This window comes from Enhydra lutris, unplaced genomic scaffold, assembly GCF_002288905.1.
Source record: "Enhydra lutris kenyoni isolate GAN:26980312 unplaced genomic scaffold, ASM228890v2 scaffoldscaffold2, whole genome shotgun sequence".
Lineage (NCBI taxonomy): Eukaryota > Metazoa > Chordata > Mammalia > Carnivora > Mustelidae > Enhydra > Enhydra lutris.
In genome coordinates, this window is record NW_019154086.1 from 72,878,930 (window position 1) to 72,905,362 (window position 26,433).

General features: G+C 34.9%; 1 protein-coding gene across 1 annotated transcript in view; it reads right to left on the minus strand.

Annotated features, from left to right (window-relative positions):
• Window positions 1–3,903: 3,903 nt before the first annotated feature.
• The window catches only part of LOC111148166 (EPH receptor A3), a 378,938-nt gene continuing 356,408 nt past the window's right edge, over window positions 3,904–26,433 (minus strand). Inside the window, exons 14-17 of the mRNA XM_022504614.1 lie at window positions 25,004–25,153; window positions 23,289–23,482; window positions 9,945–10,100; window positions 3,904–4,210 (exon numbers count right to left, since the gene is read on the minus strand). Coding sequence (XP_022360322.1) covers window positions 4,105–4,210; window positions 9,945–10,100; window positions 23,289–23,482; window positions 25,004–25,153 — 606 coding nt within the window. The 3' untranslated portion in view covers window positions 3,904–4,104. The remainder of the gene's footprint in view (window positions 4,211–9,944; window positions 10,101–23,288; window positions 23,483–25,003; window positions 25,154–26,433) is intronic.

Here is a 26,433-nt window from a genome sequence, read left to right on the forward strand (position 1 = left end):
ATTTTAAGCTAACATTTCCTTATTCCCTACTTCTAATGGTGCCTTCATTTCCACAGACAGTCATGACCTACATTTTATGGTTCACTTTGATTCTTACCTTTTGAATAATTATTTTATCAAATTGATAACTTCTGCTAAATCTGTGTCTTTGTATGCATTTCATGATTCATATTCTTTTGCCACCATTCTAGAGTAAATGCACAGCGTCGTGCCTATAGCACCAAAGTAGAGTTCTAACATTGAATAATCTACGATAGCCTCGCCATAAACCATTTTTGCAAATTGGCACTGACACTCTCCCCAGAGCATATTTTTGGATTATAGCAGCAATTATTTTATAAAACTAACACAAAATAAGAAGTTTCCAGCTTGAAAAATATCTATTTGTCTACTTAGTAGAATTACTTTGGGAAGGTGACTGGGACATTCCAAACCTTGATTCCCTCACATATTAAAAGTGAGTAATCTATTTTCACAGGACTGTTGAAAAGATTGAATGAGTTGCTTTAAAAACAAATGGTAATAACAAAACACCTATTTCATGATAGTGCTAGATACATGTTTATTGAATGAATAAATATATTCTTCTTTACCTCTTTCCCTTTATTTAGCTAATTTGCTGCTTACAAGTTATTGCCTACTCCAGTCAATGTTATCAAGCGCTATTTCTCCTTTAAATAAGCTTAAATCTGACCTGTTTTGTGATCTCTCCCTATCGACTTTGTCTCTATGGAATTCTTGATCACTCATCTTGCTTTATATTATTAGTTAGCTTTTTTTGGTTTTCATGTATAATCATTTTCTTTAAATAGATTGCAAATGACAATGGACCTACTTTATAAATAGTATCAGGTGTTTCTTAAGTGGTATCTGCAGTTGTGGTTGTTTGTTTTTCATTTTAGTTTTATTGACCTGTCCAAAACTATTTCCTCCTTTTTTCATAAATGACATGCTGATTTTCTTTTGGACATAAACCACTCTGATACCTCTAATCCTGTAGATCATCAATTCCATCCACTTGTCCCCACCCACTGTCTCCAAGGGTAAGCACATGACTAAGTACTTGCCAATCTCAGTATTTCACTCTTCCCAAAATGATTCACATAAAGTCTGTGAGGTCAAAATTCTCTTTCTCCTTAAGCTAATCTGTTTTTTCGTTACTTATAATAAAAATATATTTGCCGAATAAAGTTGAGTTTTTTAATGATAAAGGTAATACTTACTGCTTATTTTTTCTAGCTTATTGATAATGAGATTTAGACAACAAAATGGATTATATAACATGAACATTCCTCACTACTGGAGAAAAAAGAAACAGAAGCACATTCTTTATGGCTTATATAAATTTCATTATTTTGCTATTTAAATAAGCACATATCTTATAATGTTTAAAAAAGCTTCAAAGACCACTTCTGTATTCCAATCTGTAAAAAATATTTTCATTATGTTTATTATAAAAATATAAATGTTTCCACTACAAATCATTTTACATTAGTAAGAGGCCATCTACATTGTACGATATAAACTAAATGTGTAATTTTTGAAAATACAAATTTAAAGTAAATACATATTGCCAATCATATCACATTTATACATGGCTTAATTGATACTTAGCACAGCATAAACTGCGTGAGTTATCGGAAATAAATAATATATGTAAATCAAATTTAAGATACAAAACAGATAATATGGTACATAACATTGTGAAGAAGTGTGTTTTCATGTTTATTGAAAGTCAATGCAGGTCCTATACAAAGAGATGGCCATCAGCATTCTAGTACCTCTACTCCACAGTTAAGAATCGTACACTGTTATGTTTACATATGTACAGAGTAAAAAGCATGTAAAGTAAATTTATAAGAGGTCAGATAGAAAAATAGTGGAAAAAATGAAGAGCAATATACTGTGTATACAATCTCTACTTTCAAATGGAAACCGCAGCCAAAAGAAGTGAAATAGATCTAGCAAATCTCAACTTCTATTAATTCATGAAATGCACAGATTTTGAGTATTCTCAGAATAGTACCTAAGAAAGTAAATGCTAGTATGGGAAAAAATGAGATTGAAGCCAGATTTAAGTCTTGATGAACATTCCAAAACACACAAAAAAATCTGATTTACAAAAAAATTAAAAAAAAAGAAAGAAAAAAATGCCTTTTAGCTGCTTCTAGCAGGCTTAAGTGAAATTTGTAATTAATTTCATAACCGCATATATCTTTTTAAAAAGTTCATGCTCTTATATATCCAATACAGAATTCTAGTAGGATGATTTTACTATAAGGAATATTGCAGAAATCTAAGAAATAATCTCATACATGAAGGAACACAACCTAAGCTTTATTACACTAAATTTACAACAGATTAGCACTTGTGAATTTTGATCTGCGACTGTAAGATGTATAGTGTTCCATTGTGCATAAGAACATAAGGGTTGCAGCTTTGATTTATTCATCCAATTCTTGTGATGTATGCATTTCTCATGTCTATTCCCATAACATGATCCTATCAGCATTAGAAAGAATATAGATAGAACTAAAATGTTGCTTCACAATATATTAGTCGCTAGATCTCCATCAGGTATACCTTTTCAAATATTACTGAGTACACTCATATTTGGCCCTTATGGAATAGTAAATCTAAGTTCCTGCAATGAGAGATCTCTCCATTGTCTACAGATTTTTGAGTCATTTGCTAGATAACCAGCTCGTGTGAAAATCAGATGCTCAACAAATGCAGAGAAGTTCAATGCTTCTAAGTTATACACCAAAATTACAACAGGTGCATTTCAGTGGAAGACTCTTAAAGATAATAATACCTGCTATTGATGATCACAATGTTTAATTAAATTAACTAAACCCCAGTGACACAGATGAGTAGTTTAGTTTTCATTATTCCCTATAAATAGTTCAACAAGTTTAAGCAAAGATATTAAGTGACATTTCAAAGCCGTCAGCAAGTGATTTTTTTAACTCATGCATTGGCCTCTAGGCTTTGTTGCCAATTAATGCAGCAATCTAAATAGGATTCCAATTTTTTCCAGTGTAGCTATTCTCTACTCAGGAGCTCCAATTTGGCTCCTTTACTAATGGAGGGAGTTGATGGTCTCCTAAGCACCAGAGCAGGGCAGGTATGTCATTAAGAATCCATTACATACAAGCCAGTATATTACACTAAATTAGGAGCATACAGTTTGTAATAAATGGAGAGACAAAATGGATAAGATAATTCAAACTGAGATTTAAGTAATGTACGAACAGGGAAGGGGTTCGGTTTCTTTCTTTTTATATATAGATATAGGTACATAGAAGTGGATGGTTCAGAAAATCTGGAAAGAAACCCATCATTCACCATGTCTAGTTTACCATGTTTCTTACTGCTGACAATTTTAAAGAACATTTGGCACTTGGCTGTAACAAATCCAAATTAAATCATCATGCTATAAATAGAAAATAATAAAAACAATTCAAAAGAAAATAAATATGTACTTTTCTTCAAAATTAAGACACATTTTTACATGGTAATACTTCAGAAGCTAACAATTAAAAATGTATAGTACTTAAAACAACTACAAACTTCATTTCTAAATGCTTTTAACAGATAAAAGAGAAAAATACAATGAAAAAGGTAGTATATATGGCCAGATAGTTTGAGGTATAAACTCCTCTATTTTGCTTGCTTTTAAAGAAACAAAATACCTGTTACAGATTTCTTCTGTGTATAAAAATATCACAAGTCTTTTCTTTTGTGGCTATTAGTAAACAGAGCCACCATGTTCATTTTGTTATTATACTTGTTCGGCTTTTATGATAATCAGTTTATAATCAATGGCTCTATGCTAGTTCTTCATCATTCCACGCTGAAGAATTTTAATTTAACCCATCAACTAATATAAAAAAGCAATTACAAAACAAAATACACCCCCCTCCCATCCACTAAATGATAGGGGAAAATAAAGAGTCTTTCAATTCCATGTTAAGGCATTTGTATTCATATCTGAGTGTCTTATTGGGCTTGGAATTGCCACCAGCATCTCCAGCATTATCATCTGTCTGTAGAATGATACTAGGTCTTCCACAGCTACCACTTTCTTCCAGAAATTACACTTTACACTGGAACTGGACTGTTTTTTGATTGTGTTTCTAGAACTTTAATGCTACTGATGATTTTCTTCTGTGGACCAACCACAGTGACTCCAACCTTTTTCATGTCACTGTAAAAAAAGAAGAAAATGTGTGGTGAGAATCCTGGTTTCCTGGATGGTATATAAGCAGAAGATTTTCAATCAACAAAGCTTGCACAATCATATATCCTAGTGCTTTGAACCTAATTTTCTGATTTTTGCATCATCCATGTACTCTATCCTGATCATTCCACCTCCATCATTATGAAAGAATAGATGGTTTAATGGATTGACTTGTGTCCCCTTAAAATTTCTGTCCAACTGGAACCTCACCATGTGACCTTACTTGGAAATGGAGTCTTTGCAGATATAATCAAGACAAGGATGGAGATGAGATCGTACTACATAAGGTGGGCTCTGAATCCAAAGAGACTATATTTAGACACAAAGTGACACAGACAAGAAGGCCATGTAAAGATGGAGGCAGAGATTGTGGAGTTATGTTGCTGCAAAACAAGGAATGTTAGAATATACCAGAAGCCAGAAGAGGCAAAGAAAGATTCCTCCACTCCAGACATTTTGGATCATGTATGGACCTGCAATGCCTTGATTTCCAAATTCTGGCCTCCAGGAACTGTGAGAAAATAAATTTCTGTAGTTTAAGATAATAAGTTTGTGGTAATTCATTATGGCAGTCCTAGGAAACTAATATAGATGATACATTCTTTGTGGGTCATTATCCAGTTTCCTTATATCTGGGCTAGCTTGGGGATTATTTTTACTTCAAGAGCATGTTGGAAGTAACACTGTATCAGTTTCCATGTTCAGGTCTCAAGAAACTATAATATTCCATTTGTGTTTTGAGACACCATCACTGGGCCCTGAGATGCCATGTAAGTCTGACTAGCTTGAGACTATGACATTGGAGAAACCATGTGTAAGCATTTAGTCTACACTGCCAGCTATGTAGCCATCTGCATCAGGGCAGACATAAAGGAAATCATCTCAAGCCTTCTGGACTAGACCAGATTCGTGTTAGAGGAATGCTTCAGTCAACACCAACATTAGGTAGAAGAATCACCCATCTGAGCTCTGCCCAAATTCATAACTGATGACATCGTGATATACAATAAAGTTGTGGTTTTGAGGTAGTTAGTTATATAGCCATAGACAACTGAAACAATTTCTTTATAGTATAAATTCCTTTCCAAGTAGAAGCAGTGACTAGGATCTATTTCCATTTATCAAAAATATTTAACTTAAGATAGTTTAAACTTAGAAACCTAGAAACCAGGCATTAAAAATAGAGATTTTTTTTTTATTGTGGATGCAAAAATAAAGATTTTAAGAACAAACGGAATTTCATTTGGGTGTGGGAGAGACTTAGCTAAGCATGTGCAAATGATTAATTAAATTACCTTGATTCAAGTATTTGTTCAAAAATTCACCTCTTTCAGGTCTTGACTCAAACATAGCCCTCTCAGAACTCCTTAACTGACCTTCCTATTTAATATTGCAAAACCTCTTGCACTCATACCTGCATTTCCTATTTTCTTTCCTTGTTTCATTTTCTTCTAAAGCATTTATCACCAAACAGCTTATTGCCTTTCCTTCTGATTTATTTTCTTTATTCTCTGTCTTGTCCCATAAGAAGGTGAATTCCATGTGAACAGGGATTCCCGTCGGTTTTGTACTCTGTTTATCAACCACACCTTGAACAATGGCTATCATTTAGTAGTGGCTCCATATCTACTTAATGAAGGATGAACAAATAGACTAAAATACGTTTACCTGGGGAAAGCCATAGAGGAGTAAAGTATCACTTAGCAAGGAGTGCCAGGCTAACTGAGAATGGCCAGAAGGAAAAATACGCATTCAAATATGTGCACACACACAGAAACATACAGAAGGGCCTCTTTCATTTTGATCATAAAGAAAAGAAAGAAAAATTGGGAGTTCAATTACACAGAAATGGACCGATTGATTTCTTAAAAAATGGGTTCCCAAGCAACAAAGGTGTACAAGCGGACACTGGATAACCATTTTAGAAGCAATCTACATGATATTTATGCATCTGCTACAGAAAATTAATCAAGATGGGGTTGTATTCCTATCACCTAGGCTGGGAATGAAATTCTGATGACCTGCTCTTACCTCCCTGCTACCATTCAAGGGGCTGATAAATTCTCAATGTATAGCTTGTATCTTGTCTGAGTCTGCTCTGAGTTTCCTCCAGCAGCCTTGCTTCACCAGGAAGGCTAGTGGGTAGATACGGTGACACCAGACTTGCCGCTCTGTGTAACTGTGGATAATGAAACTCTCCCTTAGAGTAACATAGGCTATTTACATATATTGATCCCTGCTTCTGAGAATATGTGTTGTACGGGGGTTTGCTTCTTTATATACCGTGGATCTATCTTTTAAATGAATAAAAAGCATTTCCCCACTTATCCTTAACTATAGAAATTTACAGACAGAAAACAGGGAGATATAAATATATTTGTACAAATCAATAGATCCTCAATTTTTTTGTATTTCTCCTCTCATCTTTCTTCCAATTCTATATTATACTTTCATGACTTGCCCAGCTCTATGACTCTTGTTCCAACAGGAAGGGACAAGTGTTCTTCAGCCCATTGTCCCCCTTATCACTTTTTTCCCCCTCATCACTTTTTTTTTTAATAGATGTATGTCTTAAACACACTCCTCAAGAAATCTCTTGCATAAAACTATTTCAGATTCTGTGCCTGAACCCAATGTAAATAAATAATACATAATTTTGTATATATTCAATGCAAAGGCTTCTTCAAAAAAATATAAAGTAATTATTTCTTTAGGTTATACCTCAGCTTAGATTTTTATGTCCCCTCTAGCCTCCCTACCCTGCCAACGTGTCTCCTACCCACCAGCCTGCCAAGTCCAAAATAGTTGTAAACATCAGCTCCTGTAGTCTAAATAACATTCCCACATGCTTATCTCATTTTGACTACCCTATTCAGAAGAGCACTGGAAAAGTTCAAGTCTAAAGAGCAGCTCAAGACTGGGACCAGAGGTTAATAAGCTATCTGGCTGGCACTTCAAAGGCAAAAGATAGGTGATGACACTGTGAGAATGGCATCCAAGGGTGCAGGATAATGACCTGTAGCAATTAATCTGCCTAATATTCATTGCACACACTCAATGCTCTCTCCAGTTTCTGTAAGCACTCTTGCCCTTTCTCGTTCTCTCTTCCCATTTCACATTAACCTCCCTAAATCCATCGTAGGCTATGCAATAATATTTTAAAACGTGTTATTTTGACTGAACAAAACTGCATATTTTCTGGATTTCATTTGAAAATTAGATAACTTGATTAGCTTGTGTGTCAAGGAAGTCCCTACACTAACTGAAATAGATAATTATTTACTTGGATATGAAGTTCTATTGACCCTTTTCCTGTAACTTGAAGGTCTGGAGAGAAGAAAAAAAAGAAACTCAATATCCTTTTTTAAGCATTCTGTCCTATTTGAAAAGAATCTCTAGAGTTATTTTGTCAAGAGAATCATTTCTGAATTGAGTCTGGATGACACAAAAGAATCACATTTAAACAAAAAGCCCAAGACTGCAAAAGGTAGGATGAAATACCAAGTTAAATATTTTATAGCATTTGAGGTAAATATGTTGCCTCATTCAATTTCCCCATATTGTGTATTATGTATTTTTAAATACATTTTCATTTTTGTTATATAAACTAGGAGCATGAAGGACAGCACATCGCAGAGATCCATAAGACAATTATTTTCAAGGAGTTTTAGGTCAATAGATGTTAATTCTACATTGTCCCTGCATTAAGGAGATAGGACAGGAGAAAGAACATTGTGGGGATTGAAGTAGAGAGATGTGGAACCATCTGGCTTAGTGTGAAGGACAAATCTGAAAGAGCAGAGTCTCCCAGGAAAAGTCAGCTTTCAACTTCCGTGTACATTCACAGGTCATTCAAATAATAACAAGTTAAAATATTTTCAACAGCCAAAAAGAGCTCACTGTCCAACAATGGAGTGTGGAGACAAACACATCCCAAACCTGGAAGTAGAGCAAATGCCACTACTTCATCGTTTTAAGCAAATAGCCTTATTACCACATTCACAGCTCCCAACATCTGACTCTATTTAAACTGTGAGCTAGCAGTTAATCATATTAACAGTGCTCTGCTAATCCACTCTAGCATGCTTTTTCATTATCTAAAAGCTCTGAGTGTTGATATTTGATGGAGAATAAACATTTGTATACCTTTGTCTTTGGAAATCTGGCAATGGTGCAGAAATGTCCAACTTTGTGTTTGTTCTTTGCTATGCCTCTGTGCTCTGAAGCAGATGTCTTGTAGAGCATAACCCTAATTGTTTACATTACTAAAATAAGAATTTATAAAAATATTTAAATACATTAATATATCCTGAGACTGTGTCTGATCAAAATGACTACCACAGAAACTCAAATGGTATTGTTGATTGACTCAGAAGTCTATTCAATAAACATTACATTCCACTTCATACAGAAAAGCCAACATGTGTCAAGTAGACTGGAGTGGGTTTATTTTCTAAGAGCAAATTCTCCTTCAATAGGAACATTCCCTTCCCAAAGATCTTTTTGTGAACTTCTGTGTTTCCGATTGGAATTCTATATCATACATGGTCAGCTTTACCTATTTGCTAGGCACTTGTATCTCTATTAATTACACTGTACACTCCTTTTTGACATCTAATCTGTTGCTCTCCACAGTGACTTTGTTTAAATGACCAACAGGGTGACAATTAAAATCTTTATTCAACATTTGAATATTAAGATATAGAATAGCAAGGATAAGACTAAAGGAACTTGTGCATGGAAATGCAAAAAAAAAAAAAGTCACTATGCAAAAAAAGAAAAACAATGCAGTTACATTAGGAAGTCTATTAAATTGGTTTTCTTTCACAGAGAGATGGAGAATATGGCTTTTGGCTCTTCCGTTTCCACTTCCTAATTACCATATCCTATGAATGAGGACTAATTTTATTGATTATATATTGGATTCAATTAATTCTTTATAAACCCTCTTTGCCTTAGACCCATGTGTTCAAAGAATTCTTATTATATCAAATAATTCTTATTAGCAAAATCCCTAAGAAGCACAGCATGTTATACTTGATATTTGACTTTTACACATGACACCATAAATTAACACTAATTAATGCATACGAATTATGCATATCCTGTCTTTCCAATCTGACTATAAGCCTTTTAAGGAAAACAGTATTATGTCTTAAACATATTTATAACTTCAATTTCTAACACGATACCCTTCACAGGATAGACAGTCAATAATAGGTGATGATATACAATTATTTAGTATTTGTGAAACTACTTTTAGACTTTAATGTGTTTCCCTATATGCCAGCTTATCCAATTAGTCCTTAATTTTCCTCTTCTATAGAGGTTGGGCTTTGTTATAAATAACAGAAAATCACAAATGCAGGAATGCTGTAATCATCATGCTATGTTTTCTTATGTTTTGAACTAAGAACTTGGGTCATTGGGGCTGGGAGTGGGTATGTATCTGTTGGTCTATCTGAGAAAGGTCATAATTCAACAAACACACCTATTGCAGGGAGCTATGGTGAGGGAGAAAAGACATCAACACACATAAATCTAGAAGATGTCATTGACAAAGAGACCCAGGACCCAGATTAGCGGTTACAGAGGACGTAAGAACCTCAGAGGTTCAGCTAACATGTATAGCTCATTAATTCAAAACATGTACGTCCAGCAGAAATTTCAGAATCATTCAGTCTTAAAATTTTTCTCTTACTCTGTGGAAATCTTGGCTATGGTGTCACAAGAACTGTACTCCACGCCTGTGAAGATTTCCTTGCACTGTGCTGTCCGGACACCATTAAGCCAGTCACCTGTTGTGCGGAAGGTAGTGATGTCGACGTTGCTTTGGTCCAGAAGAAGATTTGATGGCCTGCAAAAAAAGAAAACACCAAAGGAAGAGAGATCAGGAGTCAGCAATGTTACTGCATGTCAAAATTTGACACCAACATCAGCAGGAACTTCCAGACTTCATGTGGTGTTCCTGTTTATTTGTGGAATTTATCTGCCATGAAGGCTTCATCTGTTCAAGCTGGCAGCTTGCAAGAATACTGTGCAATCATCTTGTCTCAGTGCTTTCCTCTCCTCTCACGACTGCTTTGTAAATCATCAAAACTTTGCCAGTGGAATGCATATATAGACCCATACATACTTCTTCAATTATTTTCTTTAACTATTAGGAAAGATGGTGGCAATTCAGGATCCAGTTATAGTAGACATGCCATACTGAATACCTAGCTGTCTGGAAGTTCATTTGTAGACATTGTGCAGGTTGCTGTCTAAAGGACAGTTGAATAACTGAGACTGTAATTACAGCAGGGCATAAAGTCAGCACAGATGTAAATAGTGTCACATAGGTCATTAAAAATAAAAATCACAAAAGAAATAGAAAAAAGTAGATGAGTAACAATAAATGAAATTCTCACATATATGACAACATCAAATGGAGTTCATGATTTATAGAGAAAGATGAAAGAGGGAGAGATAAATAGATAATAGATATTATGACTGTGGTTTATATTGCACAATACAATCATCATTAAGGGAAACTTCTAGAACTGTTTTATATAATTACATGTCTTACCATAGATCTACACCCAACCGCAAGATCTGGTGAATAAAAGGAACAGCAGGGACATAAAAGAAACAGAAGGGACCATATTTTTATCCTGGGAGAGCCAAAAGAAGCAGCCTATTGGTAAAATGCCCTTGGGGTGTCTTTTCAGCTCTCAGTGACCCGTATAATTGTCCTTTGACTCATAAGACTGGGACCAGTTACCAGATAGAAAATTGATTGTCCTCTTTTTTCATTTTCTCCTCTCAAGGAAAGGAGCATGAGCAAAAGTAGTTATGAAGACCTTTGTTTTGAGATGAATATTAACAACTGGCAATAATGATTACCTTGAATATTATGCTTCTATACTAAGCATATTATACAGATATGAAGGGCTTTAATTCTTACAACAGGTGATGATAATATGTCCCTACAATAGATGTGGAAACCAAAACTAAAAGAGATTAAATCACAAATCTTGGTTTCCTCAGGCAAAAAAAAGCAAAACTAGGATTTAGACGCAAGTTATTTTATACCAAAGCCCACACTCTTGGCCACTGGTGGAACTTTGTTCATATTGCTTTTCTCGTGTTTTCTCTTAAGTACTTTGTGGTTCCAAGATGTGGCCTCTTTGATTTTTATATTCCACAAAATGTAGAGGTCTAGTGCACAAGCATTGGAACCATAAGACTTGGGATGAACCCTGGATATAGCACACACTATCTGATCTTTAGTGATTTTCTTTCTTTCTTCCTTTCTTTCTTCCTTTCTTTCTCTCTTCCCTCCCCTTTCTTTCTTCCTTTCTTCCTTTCTTTCAGATTTATTTACTTATTTGAGAGAGAAAGAGAGAGAGAAAGAGTGAGTGCATGTACAGGTGAGGAGAGAGGGACTGACAGAGGGGGAGAGAGACAATCTCATACAGGCAGCACACCTAGCAGGAGCCCAAGAGCCCAACACTGGGCTCAATCTCATGACCCTGATATCATGACCTGAGCTGAAATCAAGAGTCCAATGCTTAATTGACTGAGCCACCCAGGCATCCCCAGTGGTTTTCTTATCTTGTCTGTTTTCACATCTGTAAAATGGGAATGATCATCACAGTAGATTTCACACAACTAAAGATTAAATGAGGTTTAAAAAAGAGTACATATGTTAAGTGAAACTCAGAGATGTGTAGACATGTAATATGATATCAGTTAGCTATTTGTTATTCTGACATAAGGTAATGCACCTAGTCAAATGGTTGAAGTTTTTAAAACTTCAAAAAGAAAATAACAATCCCAGTTCATAAAAAATACTAGGAATGTGGTGATGCTGTTAATTATCTTTCTGAGCAACTAGAAGTTTAGTCATGTACAATCTTATGAGCATAATAGGGCAACAATCTTGTAAAGCAGGTATAATTGGGGACCTCATTAGAATAGCCAATAACTTTTACAAGCTCACAATGATTCTATAACCAATGCTTGCAAATAGGTATGCTATTCTCACTTCTGTAATTTCTGTTTTCATTACTGCAAATAATATATATTATTAACATTAAAACTGTGTGTGTCATAACCTAATCTTTAACTTATAATTGAGAAGGTACATTTAGATTTTTACCTTTTCAAAGTTATCATTCAGAATCTTTCATGTTTTGTGATACTGCAATTGAATTGAATTAGCATTGAACTCTTAAAACTTTTTAAAATTATTTTTTAAATCCCCAATGTTAGGATTTATTAACTAAACTTCATATTTTCCTATCTATTAAAAATTAATACTTTACCTAAATGAAATCTATTTTTTGAGGTGCTTAAATTCAACATTTAGAATTGTCAAAGACAGAACAAATGAAGAATATACTAACATACATTTATCCTTATTTTAGAAACAAACTCAGCTCTTTAAAGTACCAATTCAATAATATTTTTAGAAGTAGCACGGAATAATGACAGAAGGAACAGTCCTGACAAAATTAAACCGCATAGTGTTTTATCTATGAATAATAACCATTGATTATCATTTAGGAAATGTGGTAAAGCTCATGTTCTCAGGAGGAAAAGTTTCTGTAAAACAAATCTACAAATATGCCAACTCTACTGACATTTAAAAGGAATTTTTAATTGGGAGATTTTTATTACCACTGATATTTCTCAACTCACTCCCATAGAAAACATGCTTAAGTGTGAGGCTAATATTCTCAAACCTGAACAATTTTGTATCATGTCTTAACCCTGCAGGCTGCTGTTGGAAACACATGAGAGAATGTAATTTGATAGTCCATTTGGATTTTGATGGGGATACATTAAATTTTTTTGATGAAAATAAATTTTTAAGTATTTTTTTCATTTGATATAAAGAAATGTTAAGGAAATCTTAATACTCAGTTGAAGAAAAAATTGATAGCATGACAGTTTGGTTCTGTCTGTATTTTTATCCTCTGCAGAGAAAATAGCTCAATAGCTAGTTCCCTCCCTCGCCTGATCATTTGTAAAGAGGAGGGCAGCTGAGAATGGATGGCTTTTCAACCTTCTTTCCATTAAACTAAACTCAACTATTACAATTTCATCTACCTCAAGTATTTTATTTATAAATTAAAAACAAAAAATTATAGAGTTTATAATTTCATTTATATATTATGGTTTAGTTTTAACTAACACTCAGAGGTTATCTTTAAAAAATGGAAGAGAGACAAAAATTAGATATTATTTTTAAAATAATTGATTTTCTTTCCTTCAAGGAATACCTAGAAAACTACACAATATAAATAGAACATTGTATAAATTATTCTCTTCGGGGGAATATGTAAAAATAATTTTCTATGACTCTTTAAATTACTCATCTGTAAAAAAGGTTAAATCATTGAAAATTTCTTGGTTTTGTTTTCTTTCCCAGGAACTTGAGGAATTACAGATACAGATACACAAGCCAGATTCCAAAATTTACACAATATTCTTTGATTGTTTTAACATGGCCCTCATGGGTGAAATAGCTTTTGTCACTAGCCAGCATTACATAGAATACTGGACCCCTTGGATAAGTCACTGAATTAGCAAACACAATTGATAGGAATCCCATTAAATCAGGTGGAGACAATTTTATAAGAAAAATGAAGTCATACTTAGAAGACAATAAAATACTAAACCATCAACAGGCAAACATGCACACAGGCACACACACGCACGCGTGCACACCCCACAGCTTGTATTTCTACAGTAGCTGCAGTAAAGAATCTAATGTCGACTCTTGGTCCCATGAACAGCAATACTCCTTTATTTATGGGCTTGTGGGTATGAAGAATCAAACCCCAGGACATTTATTCAGAATATTTATGAACTGTGCCTAATAGCAAAATGCAGAATTTTTTCTTCTCAGTTCAAACTGGTTTGTATTTTTAAACTCAACACTATAGCCAGACTCAACAAGAGTTTAGAGAAAATTAGTATAAACAAACTGAAATGGAACAGGACGTGCAGATTAGGGATTAGAGTGACCCCAACTGAGTTTTTCTGTTTATTACTTGGATCAAAGTACAATGAAGACAAAGAATGGCCTAATTTTAATGCCAGTGACCTCAGAATAACCACCCCTGCAAAGTATCATTTTTCCACTTCCAGGATTTCTCTGGGGAATTCAAATAAAAATTGGTTCCTTTCCTCCTCGGAGAGGACATCTGGAGAGTTTATCAATGGATAGGAATTTGTCTCTCACTGTGAAGAGCCTGTGATGTCTCTTCATGCGCACCAAGGGAATGTCCGCTTTTTTGAGCAGCTGCAGGCATTGGCTATTTTTTTTAGACCCAGCCCCAGACTTGGGTCTGAAGGGGAAATTTATAGGCTGGGTGATGTGCACCGTGAGCTCACACTTTTACTAGACAAATTAGATAGGTTTCAATCCATGCAGCTGTAAACGATGTCCTGCAGAGTTCCACCTGATCTTTTACAGCTTTTCATAAATCAGTACCTACTGGCCGCAAACCGCAGTCATTAAAAAGAAATCATGGAAATTACATGTTTGCTCAGGGGAAGCAAAAAAATAACTTTCCTCCCCATTCTCTCTCCCTCCTTGTATTTAGGCTTGTGAATTATTCTTTTATGGATTTTCATATTGTTGCATTAAAGAGGTATGCATGTATTTTCTTCCCATCAATTCCTATTTTACCTGCAAATGGTTTCATACCAATTAGCACCCAATATTGGGGACCAAATATCAATAAAGAACTGCCAGTCCCAAGAATATCTTCTCATAATGAGGTTATTTCAATATTGAATTAGAATTCCAAATCACTAGGGTTGAATGTTAAGTTATCCTTTTAGAATATAGACTCCTTTTGTTATACAAATGGCTTTATTTTTCATGTATTAAAAATAATGATTAATACACATTTCCTTGATAAGTAAGTAGATCCCAACTATGTTTAGAAGTAAATATCAATAACAGCGGAGATAACACTCTATGACTATAATTATCTACATTTTGTTGTTCTGAATAGTTTCAGGGAATATATGTACTTAAGAATAGTTTCTTAGGCAGAATATCAATTTTATCTATCTTTATTATTGTCTGAAATTAGTTGTCTAATTTTTCAATGATTCTTCTTGATTAATTGTTAATTTTTTTTTATTTGAAACAATGTCTTCCTGCTATATTTCAGGGGTAAATCTTGTATTTGTCAATTTTTTATATGTGGATTTATTACAATTTTGATCTTTTTATCACTCACATTAAAAATTCCACATAAGATTAGGAAAATTTAATTTATCCTAAGTAACTAAAAATAATTTTGAGTGTATAGAGTTCCCAATAGGAAAGTAGTATATCCATGACACATTAAGGAAAAGTAAAGTCCTTGTGTTTATTTTAGTTATCTCTGGGCCTTAAGGATCAGAATCTTAGCGGTTATAGCTATTACATCTGGTTTAATTCCTCCCAATGGCAAAATTACCTACTTTAATTTTTAAGATTAAAAAAAGATCATCTGGGTCTTTGGCACACTCGCTTCCCTATAAAACGTTCTTCATCGTATTTGATCAGTGAGGAAAGTCACCTTGTCAGTTTCAGAATTGGAGGTCAAAGTCAACGTTCAGAAATAGATTGTTTTTGATTGTTAGACTTCTCTTAAAGGATGTAGTATTTGTCAAAAACAGTTATTCTCAAAAATAATTATATCATATTCTCTTAGGAATCAGAAGTATTTTATTTACATGAATTTACTGCTATTAACAGGGAAACATTACTAGTGTTGCTTATGTTTACTCCTATTTATCCTGCCAAGTTAATAAAAAAAAAAAAAAATCCCTTCAAAGTTAGTGATCAATACAATGGAACAATATATTTTAAATTATTTCAATAAACCACCTGAGTGTAATTGGATCTATAGAACCTCATTCTAAATTATAATTAGAGGGATGCTTGGGTGGCTCAGTTGGTTAAACACCCTGCTCTTGATTTTGGCTCTGATCATGATCTCAGGGTCCTGAGATGGAGCATAATGTTGAACTCTATGCTCAGTAGGGACTCTGCTGGAGATTTTCTCCCTCTTCCACAGCCTCTCCCCACCATTCACATGCTCTCTAAAACAAATAAATATTTTAAAAACATTTTTTTAAAAAATTACAATTCAATACATTGTTTAAGACCTTATGCCATGAATTTGGTTGCTTTCACTTTAGAACCTCATTCTAAATACACGGGATGTATTATTCAATACTTTATGCCAAAAATTTGTATTCCATAAATTAAAATATTATTGAAGAATCCAAATGCCTGGAGTATTAAATTATGTAAATTTAAAGAAAAAAAGTCTCTATTTTATTTTATATAAATGCCCATAAATTAAAAAGGAATTTATTTAGTGCCTAAATAGAAAGGAATCAATTCATCTCACATTTTTCTCTATTGTTAGTCTTCTTTATTTTTAATTTAGCTACATTCATAAAAATAACTTAATTCATTTAAATCCAGGAGCTATATTTTATATAGAATATTAACCATTTGAATATTTATATAGTATAAAATATGTACCATAAAAATAATTTAAATTCTACATGATTAATTCTTCAAAATAGTCTCTTTTAAAAAATGAATTTTTAAATTTTCTTGGTGGGGTAGAGAGGGAGACCAAGAGAGAATCTCAAGTAGGCTCCATGCCAACACTGATCTCACCACCCTGAGATCATGACTGAGCTGAAATCAAGAGTCAGACACTTAACCAACGGAGCCACCCAGGTTAAAAATGAATTTGATTTATTTCTCCTATCTATGTAACTAAATTATATGTTAAGTAGGAGAAAATTTATCATGGTAAGACCGTTTTCTATTTATTTTTATGGAAGTATTTTTTTCTTTTTTAAATTATTTATTTATTTATTAGAGAGAGAAAGACCACAAGCAGGGGGAGTGGTAGGCAGGAGAGGGAGAAGTACCCTCCCTCTGCATGATGTGGGGTTCCATGTTCCCGGGACCCTGGGAGCATGACTTGAGCCAAAGACAGAGGCTTAACTGACTGAGTTACGCAAGTGCCCCATGGAAGTATTTTCTATCAAGAACTTCTTTAAGAAAGATTTTGTTCTTTTTTTTCTTTTTTTAAGATTTTGTTTATTTATTTGAGAGAGAGAGAGAGAAAGAGCACAAAGCTGGGCAGGGGTGCAGAGGGAGGGACACAGGGGGAGAAACAGACTCCTCACTTAGCAGGGAGCCTAACAAAGAGCTCAATCCCAGATTCCACGGGTCATGACCTGAGCCAAAGGCAAACGCTTAACCAACCAGTCACGCAGGCGCCCTGATTTCTTCAATTCTTAAAAAAGGAGGGAAATTTGTTTACCGTTTTATACATGTGCGTTACATTTACATTTTTTTCTAAATTTTTTAAAAGCACCGTTTTTTCATTACCTTTTCACATCCAATTATAACTAAACCTCTTAAAATGTTGTATCTCATGTTATCACTGTAGAAGAATCAAAATACTTCTCTAAAAAGAACCCAATGTTATCACCCTTGCTTAAGTGAATGGCTTTTTTCTCTCAGTTGTCTTGTTTTCCCCACCACTCTTAAGCAGCTTTTGATAACAGTTCATTCTATCCACTTTTGGAAAATTCCTGGAGCTGTGGATTCAGTAATGGTCTGTCACATTTTTAATTCTGCCCCTGATTTCTACCAACCACTTTGTATCCTTCTGCTCTGTGATTGGTACTGTTTCCCCAAAGCTCTAAATAGACAGTTTTCTTTCTCTCTGGGTAGTGTATGCAGTGGATTAATGTTCTGAGATATTTATGAATGTTTCACACTTTTTTTTTTTTCTTTTAGGACTGCCATCCACTGACATTAATTGGCTCTACAATCCCCTTATAAGGGGCCAGAAATCCCCATGAGCTACCATCACACTGTGTTACATAGGATGGAAGCATTCACCTGTTTCAATTAGCTTCTTGGCCCTTACAAACATTTTCTTTCTGGATTAAGTGATGGAGGCATTTAGAAGCTTCAGAAGGATCTCTAAACACCAAGAGAGCCCAGAGGCAGCAAGAAGAAGCATGGATTGGGGGGGAAGGGTGGGATGACCCAATGTCAACCTCTGTGAACAGACACCCTCCACTACTCATAGATTAAAATCTCTTTATAATCCATGAGATATCAAAGTTTTAATTACAAATTACAATTTTAGAAAAATAAAAAGAGATATATTTGTGATAAAGCCCATCATTACTAGGAGCACCTGTGTGGCTCAGTCAATAAGTGCCTAACTCTTGACTTAGGCTCAGGTTACGATCTCAGGGACCTAAGATCAAGCTCTATGTCAGGCTCTCCACACAGTGTGGAATCTACTTGCCCCTCTCCCTTTGCCTCCCCCAGCTTGTGTTACCTCTCTCTCTCAAACAAATAAATAGAATCTTAAAAATAAAAATCAAACCAACCAACCCAGCATTGCTAGATTGAGGTCTGTAGCCCTAGGCAAGTTTCTGTGAGGCTTTTTATTATCTTTATAGAGAGTAGGCTCTATATTGATTGCCCAGGTTTAATTTCTCCCCCAGTTTGAGATGTGAACTTCTAGTTTCCTGTGGGACTTGGTCTCATTGTTCCAAAATGCTCTTCTGTCTCACAGACCTGCTCTTCCTTATGCTCTTCCTATGCTGTCAGTGAGAGCACTGATCTCATGTCCTCCATGTTCAAAACCAAGAAGTACTCTCCAACACTTTCTCTGTCGATCTGCACAGCTCCTTGGCCACCATGTCCTATAATACTTCCGTAAAACTTTTTGAATTCATACATTTTCTTTTTGTTTCCTCTGATCTACCCGAGAGGAAGTTCTTTCTTAAACAACTGAAATCATCTCCCAACTCCTTATTATGAATGTCTTTACTCCAGCTCTTAGGACTATCTGCCAGAGACCTATTTGATAGGCAGCAGACCACATGTCACTTAAGTATCTTCCATGGTTTCTCTTTTCCTTATGGACAAAAGTCCAGATCTCTAATGATGCCACAAAATCTTCCATTATCCTGTGAAATAATCTATCAGGCTCTTTCTTCATCCTTGGCTTTTTAAATCCTATATTCCTGCAGAATTGTATGATGCCAAAAAATTTGGAAGTAGCCTAAGTCTTTGTGTTTTGACTTCTTTGCACAGTGTTCCCATAGCCTGATCTGATCTGATCTGCCTAAAGATATTTCATCCAGTGTTCAAAAGTTACTTCTTCTTTACGACTAATCATCACAGAGCCTAGTAAAATGCCTGGCACAAAGTAACTTCTAACTGAACATCTGTGGCTTCATATCAATGTACTGTCTAAACTTCAAGTTCATGTATGTCTCCTTCAATTACACTACTTTTAGGAAAATAAATCAATTACTGGAAGACAAACATAACATAAAATTTAATAACACTCTCCTTCTTTTCTCACCACCTCTTGCAATATCTAAGATTTTAGTTGGCACACCCTGACCATCTGCTTATATACCCTTCCACTTCCAGCAGGAATATTCACAAAGACACTCTTAGTGGAAGGTTATCTGGGAATTATTCTGTTATGAATCACCAACTCTAATGAAGGTTGAAAAGTGAAATGATGCATTGTAGAAGGATTTCTGTAATGTATATGAAATAAATTTTGCCATGAAACTAACTAGACACAGGCTGACTCTGGAAAACATCATCTCCTTGGAATGATGGAATAATGTTACTTTTCCTAATGGAGTTTATAGGCATAATTCTATACACTGATCTAAATAAGTCATTCAGAAGCTTGAATTCTTGGTGCCATCCACAAAATCAGATGAGGACAGTCTCCTAGTGTGCTTGGATGAGGACATTTTGGAAGTGAGTTGATAAAGACATGAAATTTTGCTTAGGAGAAGATTTTAAGATTTTAGTATTATGACCAATGTCTGCATAAATCTATATAATGAATAGGAAAAAAAACAAGAATTTTTAAAAAATCCTTTATCTATTGAAATGGATGTTTATTATTTTAGAAAATGTATATTGGTGTACTTAGTAGATAGTCATTGAGTTCCCAGTACCAACGTGGTACTGGTAATATAAGAGAGACCTGGCATCTGATCTCATAGGACTTAGAATTTATCTGAGTAATGGATACTTAAAAAGAAAACACACAAAAGAAATTAAATTAGGAAAGCAGTGGAAGGGTGAAGCTACCATGAGAAAATAAAAGCATAAATTTTTTGAATATTAATTTTGAAGACACTGTGAGACTCTGATTTGAGAAGTTTGGCCATGAAGTCTTGTGGATAAAGAAGGAAGGATCTGGCAGAGATGTGAGGTCAGCAGAGGTAATGTTGGCAAACAGCATCTCCTAAACTCCCTGTATGATAAAAATCACCTGAAGTTTTTTATCAAGCTATCCAAATTCTATTCCCCTTTCCTAGAGTTTCCTAGACCAGGATAACTATCTATTTAATTAGTTATCCTGTGATTCTTATTGCCAGGGAATTTTTTTTTTAAGATTTTATTTATTTATTTGACAGAGCAGGCTCCCCACTGAGCATAGAGCTCGATGCGGGGCTAGATCCCAGGACCCTGGGATCATGACCTGAGCCTAAGGCAAAGGCTTTAACCCGCTGAGCCACCCAGGTGCTCCTTGCCGGGGGAATTTGAGAAACGATGTAATTTAACACATTTCTGTGGCAATGATTCTGCCCCCCAAAAGTGTCTAGATATGCAAAGGAGGAGAGAGGGAGAAAGTTGGGGGAGAGGGAGAGAAAGGAAGGATTTGTCTCTGACAAGTAGATGGACCCTTGCTCTACGCCCCTCTTAGAGACAGAGAAAAAAAAAAAGCAAGATGGGTAGGTGCAGGCACCTAACTTTTTGTTTTGTTGCCAGAACTTCCCATCTGAGGGCTCGGATTTTCTCAATGAAGTATGTGGCAAGGACATCACTGGAAAATTAAAGGGGGATGGGAACGAGTTTAATCAGTGATGATAAAGGATGAAATAAGCATTATTTAAAATGGGAAAGCAAATTTTTTAAAGGAAAAAAATATTTTCTTGACACTGTTATATGGAACTTGAGGTTGTTACTAATAAATTTGTATTGATGCAGTCCACCTAGTTGTGTGTTTTAAGGACAATAAATAAACATGTAAACACAACTTCCATGACTTTTATATTTAAGTGAATTAAGATATATGGGACTTCTCAGAAAAATATTTTTCCTAAAGTTACTTATTTTGTGACAAAATACATAGAATTTATCAAGTACTAAGAATATATATTAGGAGAAATAATATTCAATTTCAATAAGAATGGAAAAGTGAATTTAAGAAGTATTTTAAAATTTGGGTACTAGGAGATATCCTGATATACTATGACCGGATATTAACACCATTTTCCCCACACAGAATTGGAGTTAAATATACCTTGATCATATTACATGAGTTAGAAATACTATCTTATGGAAATGGCTTGCATGTCTTTTTTATGATATGGAAAGAACTGAAAGATATTTATTTTTTGTTGTTCTTGCTTTCCCCCCCATGACTGCTATTTGATATAGATCAAAAGAAATGGATTCAGGGTACAAACTATGGCCCAGAGAAGGGATTTCTCCAACCCGTTGTGTGGATCCAACCCATCGGGTGGATTTCCAAGAGAGTCTGTACAGTTTCTCTCTGTGAAGATTTGAGCAAGAGATTCAATCTTACAGGATAAGTTACAAGTAGTTTTTCCTGCTAAGGATATATCATCAAGTTTAATCTTAGTGACCCCTAGATGTTATTTTCAACAAATAATCTATAATTTTAGATGCTAATATTAAGACTTTGGTTCAGATTCCTCTTATTCATTTCATCCAAATATAGTGCAAAACCTGGATCACGCAGTCTTAATATAATTGTTCCTCTTAATGTTAAAATGTTAAAAATCATATGCTATTATAAAGTGCAGCAGCAAATGCTCTATCAATTTGAAAGTCATAATTCTCGGTGATTATCAGTAAAGACAGCAAAAGAGAAACAAACTCCTTCGAATAAAGCATTATGTTGTATCTTTTACATCTTTTACATGAGTCATGGTAAATCATCACTCACTATGTAGCATTTTTACATCCCACTTAATACTGTGGATATATATGCATACTAAGTGTAGTTCTTTTACTACAATCATGTAACTGTCCTATAAGAGCACATATCATCAGAATGGAAAAGAACTGTTTTGCTCTTATGTGTACGATAAGAATATAAATCTTTAAACATGACAGCTTTGCCTTTAGTTTCTCTGAGAAGTATTAAATATATTAACACTTTTTTTTTTCCCTTCTCATGGTCACTGCAAAAGTCATCTCTCATTCCCTATTTCTCCAATAGCACTTTTTAGATACACTTTAACTTGCATTCCTCAAAATCATTAAGAGAACACAGGAGGAATATGCATACAATTTAATGCCTGTCATGCATTTGGAATTGCATTATAGCTTTGATGTACTGACATCTGTCTTCTATTGCCGGACACTGACATTATTTTATACTCCGTTTTATTCTCTACAGTGTCTAACAAAGTCATTGGCACACAATTATAGGTTCAACAAATGTTTGTTTAGTTACACAGTGGGGGGAACTGCATCTGCTGGCCCAGTGCAATGTTTTGGAAGCTTTATTATTTTTGAAGCTTTATTTTAGATGAGGAATGAATCAGGACTTTGCTAGAATTCACCCCACTCCAGGAGAGTTCTTTTTTTTCTCTTAAAATTTTTGTTTACATAGTAGAGAGTGAAAAGAAGCTACGTGTCCAGGGTTCCTATCTCCCGAAGATTTAAACCCAAGCCCAAATATAAGTCAAGCTGGAAGTTAAAAATATCTCTGAATTTCATCATTACAATTAAACAACATAAGAATTTCTCTTGGAAGTTTTTTTCTTTTTTTTTAAAGGAAGAAAAGAAAGACACTTTTCTCCAGTCCTCAGGAAAACAAGTTTCAAACAATGCAGTTAGGGAAGTGGGAGAAGAAAATTAACACAGTGGAGATACAGAAAACACACTGATGTGTGAGTGAGAGCAAAATCTGAGTGTCACCTTGCTGCCGCGCTGGTGATGATCTTCAGGCTGCTTGGGTTCCGGATAAGCTTGTCCAGAATGCTGACAATCTGCTCAAACTTGGGTCTGTTGTTTCTGTCTTTCTGCCAGCAGTCCAGCATCAGCTGATACAATGCAGCTGGGCAGTCCATGGGGGGTGGCAGCCGATAGCCTTCATCCACAGCTTTAATCACCTGTGTGAGAAGCAGTTTCCAGAGTCTTCAGAACTGAGACTCCTTTTATTCTCCATGGGAAGGGTATGCCAATGTGAATAGTTTAAAGTTAAGTGGAAAAGTTCTCATTTTCAGTTACTTAATAGGATGACAGCTTATCAAATAAATAAGAGATTATTCCTGCCTAGAAATGTTATATAAAAGGAGAGCTAGAGAGAGAGAACGTGAATTCAGGAAAGAAGCATTTGTCAAGCTCCTTTTCAGATGAAAATCAGAAGAAACATTCTGTGACATAGGAAATTTAATGAGTTATAAAGAAATTATTATGTGGTAATACAGATTTATATGGAATATCATTTGTATGTGAATGGATGCAGAAAAAGTTAGTGTACAGATTTTGTTTATACTTCATTCAAATGGTACCTCCCAAATCATAGTAAGTTCTTTAGGTAGGATCCTATGTGCTGAACAATGAAGTGATTATTAGTTCATTTGTACTTTTAAATCACATAAAACAGTGATTTTCAAACTTACTGTGTATCAGAATAATCTGGAGGACTTAATATATAGATTATTCTCCTCTGATTCCATAAGTCTAGAGGAAGGCCTGAGAATTTGCATTACTGCAAATTCCCAAGCCCTGCTAAAGCTGCTGGTCCAGAGCCCACAGTCTGAGATCCTCAAATACAGAGAAAATTTGGACAATAGAGATGTGGAAAAGTGAGTCTGATTTTCCCAGCACTATTATAAACATAGCTGGATTGGAGAGTACAGAAAGGTTTTATATGCAAATATGGTAAAAACAGTTTTATATGTAGTGGGCAGCAAATGACTAAAAACTTCTGAGCTTTCCATCTCATGTATCTTTGAGATCATGCTCACAGTCTTTGGCTAAGGAAAAAGAAAAGCCTCTGAGCGCTGATCCCATGTCAACAGCATTCTTTTACTAAGCATTTGCAAGACATGACTTCTAAAACCAAAAATCCTTCTCAAAAATCATATCACAGTTACAATAGAAAGTTTAACATTATTTTTCTAACCATATACTTCAATTTGTATGACTAAATTCACATGTAAGTTTAATACATTAAGAAAAACAACACACAGACATTGGTTGCTTTGTCTGACACTGGGAAACACTATGTTTAAGTAAACAAAATGCTGGCATAGGTGCATTAATTAGATCTACAGAGAATGGCAGACATGTGGCTTTTTAATGTTACATAGAAACAATTTTATAGCAAAAATACTTCAAACAGTCCCCGATATCTATTGACTATCCTTTCAGTCACTTATTTCATTACATTCTTATTACAAATGTCCTTATTTTGTCTCATTTCTAAACCCCTGCTTCAGGGAAACGTGTAAATCTGTAAGAGCAACTCAATTAACACCCTTGCAAGACTTGGAAACTATTTCATTTCTTCTAAGTATTCTATTTCAATGTCACAAACGGAGCCACCTGGTTTCATTATGCTCCACTTCCTTGCACAGCTTGATCTCTTAATCTGAACCCATAATTCATTGACTAAAAATACTTACATCCTGATTGGACATCTCCCAGTATGGTCTCTCTCCATAGGACATCACCTCCCAGAGAACAATCCCGTAACTCCATACGTCGCTGGCTGACGTGAACTTGCGGTAAGCTATAGCTTCTGGTGATGTCCATCGGATTGGGATCTTCCCTCCCTTTAAATATAAAATTATGCACATATGTGATCCTGAATTTGTGTGACTGAATTTGTCAGAGTACATCTGAAATGGAATATGGGTTTCTGCTGAAATATCTGGATGTTCTATTTTAATGCCAAGCAGAAGTGAGTGGCATACCATGTACTGAAGTGTTTACTTACAATTAATCTGTTGAAAGGAAAACATTTAAAAATTATTTAAATACTGCTGGCTTATATCAACTAGAGCACATTAATTACTCATCTGAAAAAAATGACCTAAAGTAGGCGTGCTACATGGTATATTAGAATTGACTGTGGTATCCTGAGTCAACCTTTATTGATTTAACATAGATTTATGTTTGACCAAGCAATCTTAGTTCAGAATGCAAGTTAATATTTGTAAAGAACTATACCAAAAGAAGAACTTATACCACTCCTTGATATGTAAGTTCTCATTGGTATTTGTTAACTAAATAAATTTTAAGTTAAATTATACTTCTAAAACACTCTCTTTGATTCATAATCAATCATCTCGATTAGTTTACCCGGTGCTTCACTTCATCATTAATCACTGAAGTAACTTCCATGTACTAGGTAGGCACCCCATGAACTAACTAGATATAATAACTACATTCCCAGAACTTATAGTCTAGAGGAGAATCTTGCTTCTCTGAGTTATGGAAGATATAAAGATATAACTCCCATGGAATTTTCTCTCAGTTTAATAAATATATTTAATAAAAATGTGTCGAGTAGCAGCCATATGGGAAGTATTAGGCAAGTCACCGTGGGTGAGACAAATATAAATAACACACTAGCCCTTCTGTTTGGAAATCTCAGGCAACGAGGAATGATCATTAGTTGTTTTGAATAATGAAATGCAGAAAGAAGTATCTAGTACTTTGTTTCTCAAAATTTATTATATATATGAATCAGCTGGAGCTTGCTCCCATTAAAATGGAATCACTGATTCAGTAGTTGCAGAGTGTAGCCATGGTCTGCTTTTCTCAAAAGCTCCAGATAATGCTTGCTGGTCATACTGGTCATAGACCTTCCAGGATCTATGCAGCAGAGATGGCTATGATGCAGAGCACGGAGCTGAGAGGCTCACTAGAGAGACTGAGGAGATCACATATGAATTGAGCCTGAAAAGATGTACAGATCTATTTTAAAGACTTTATTTATTTGACAGAGAGAGACACAGGGAAAAAGGGAACACAAGCAGGGGGAGCAAGAGAGGGAGAAGCAGGCTTCCTGCTGAGCAAGGAGCCCGAAGTGGGCCTTGAACCAATGCCC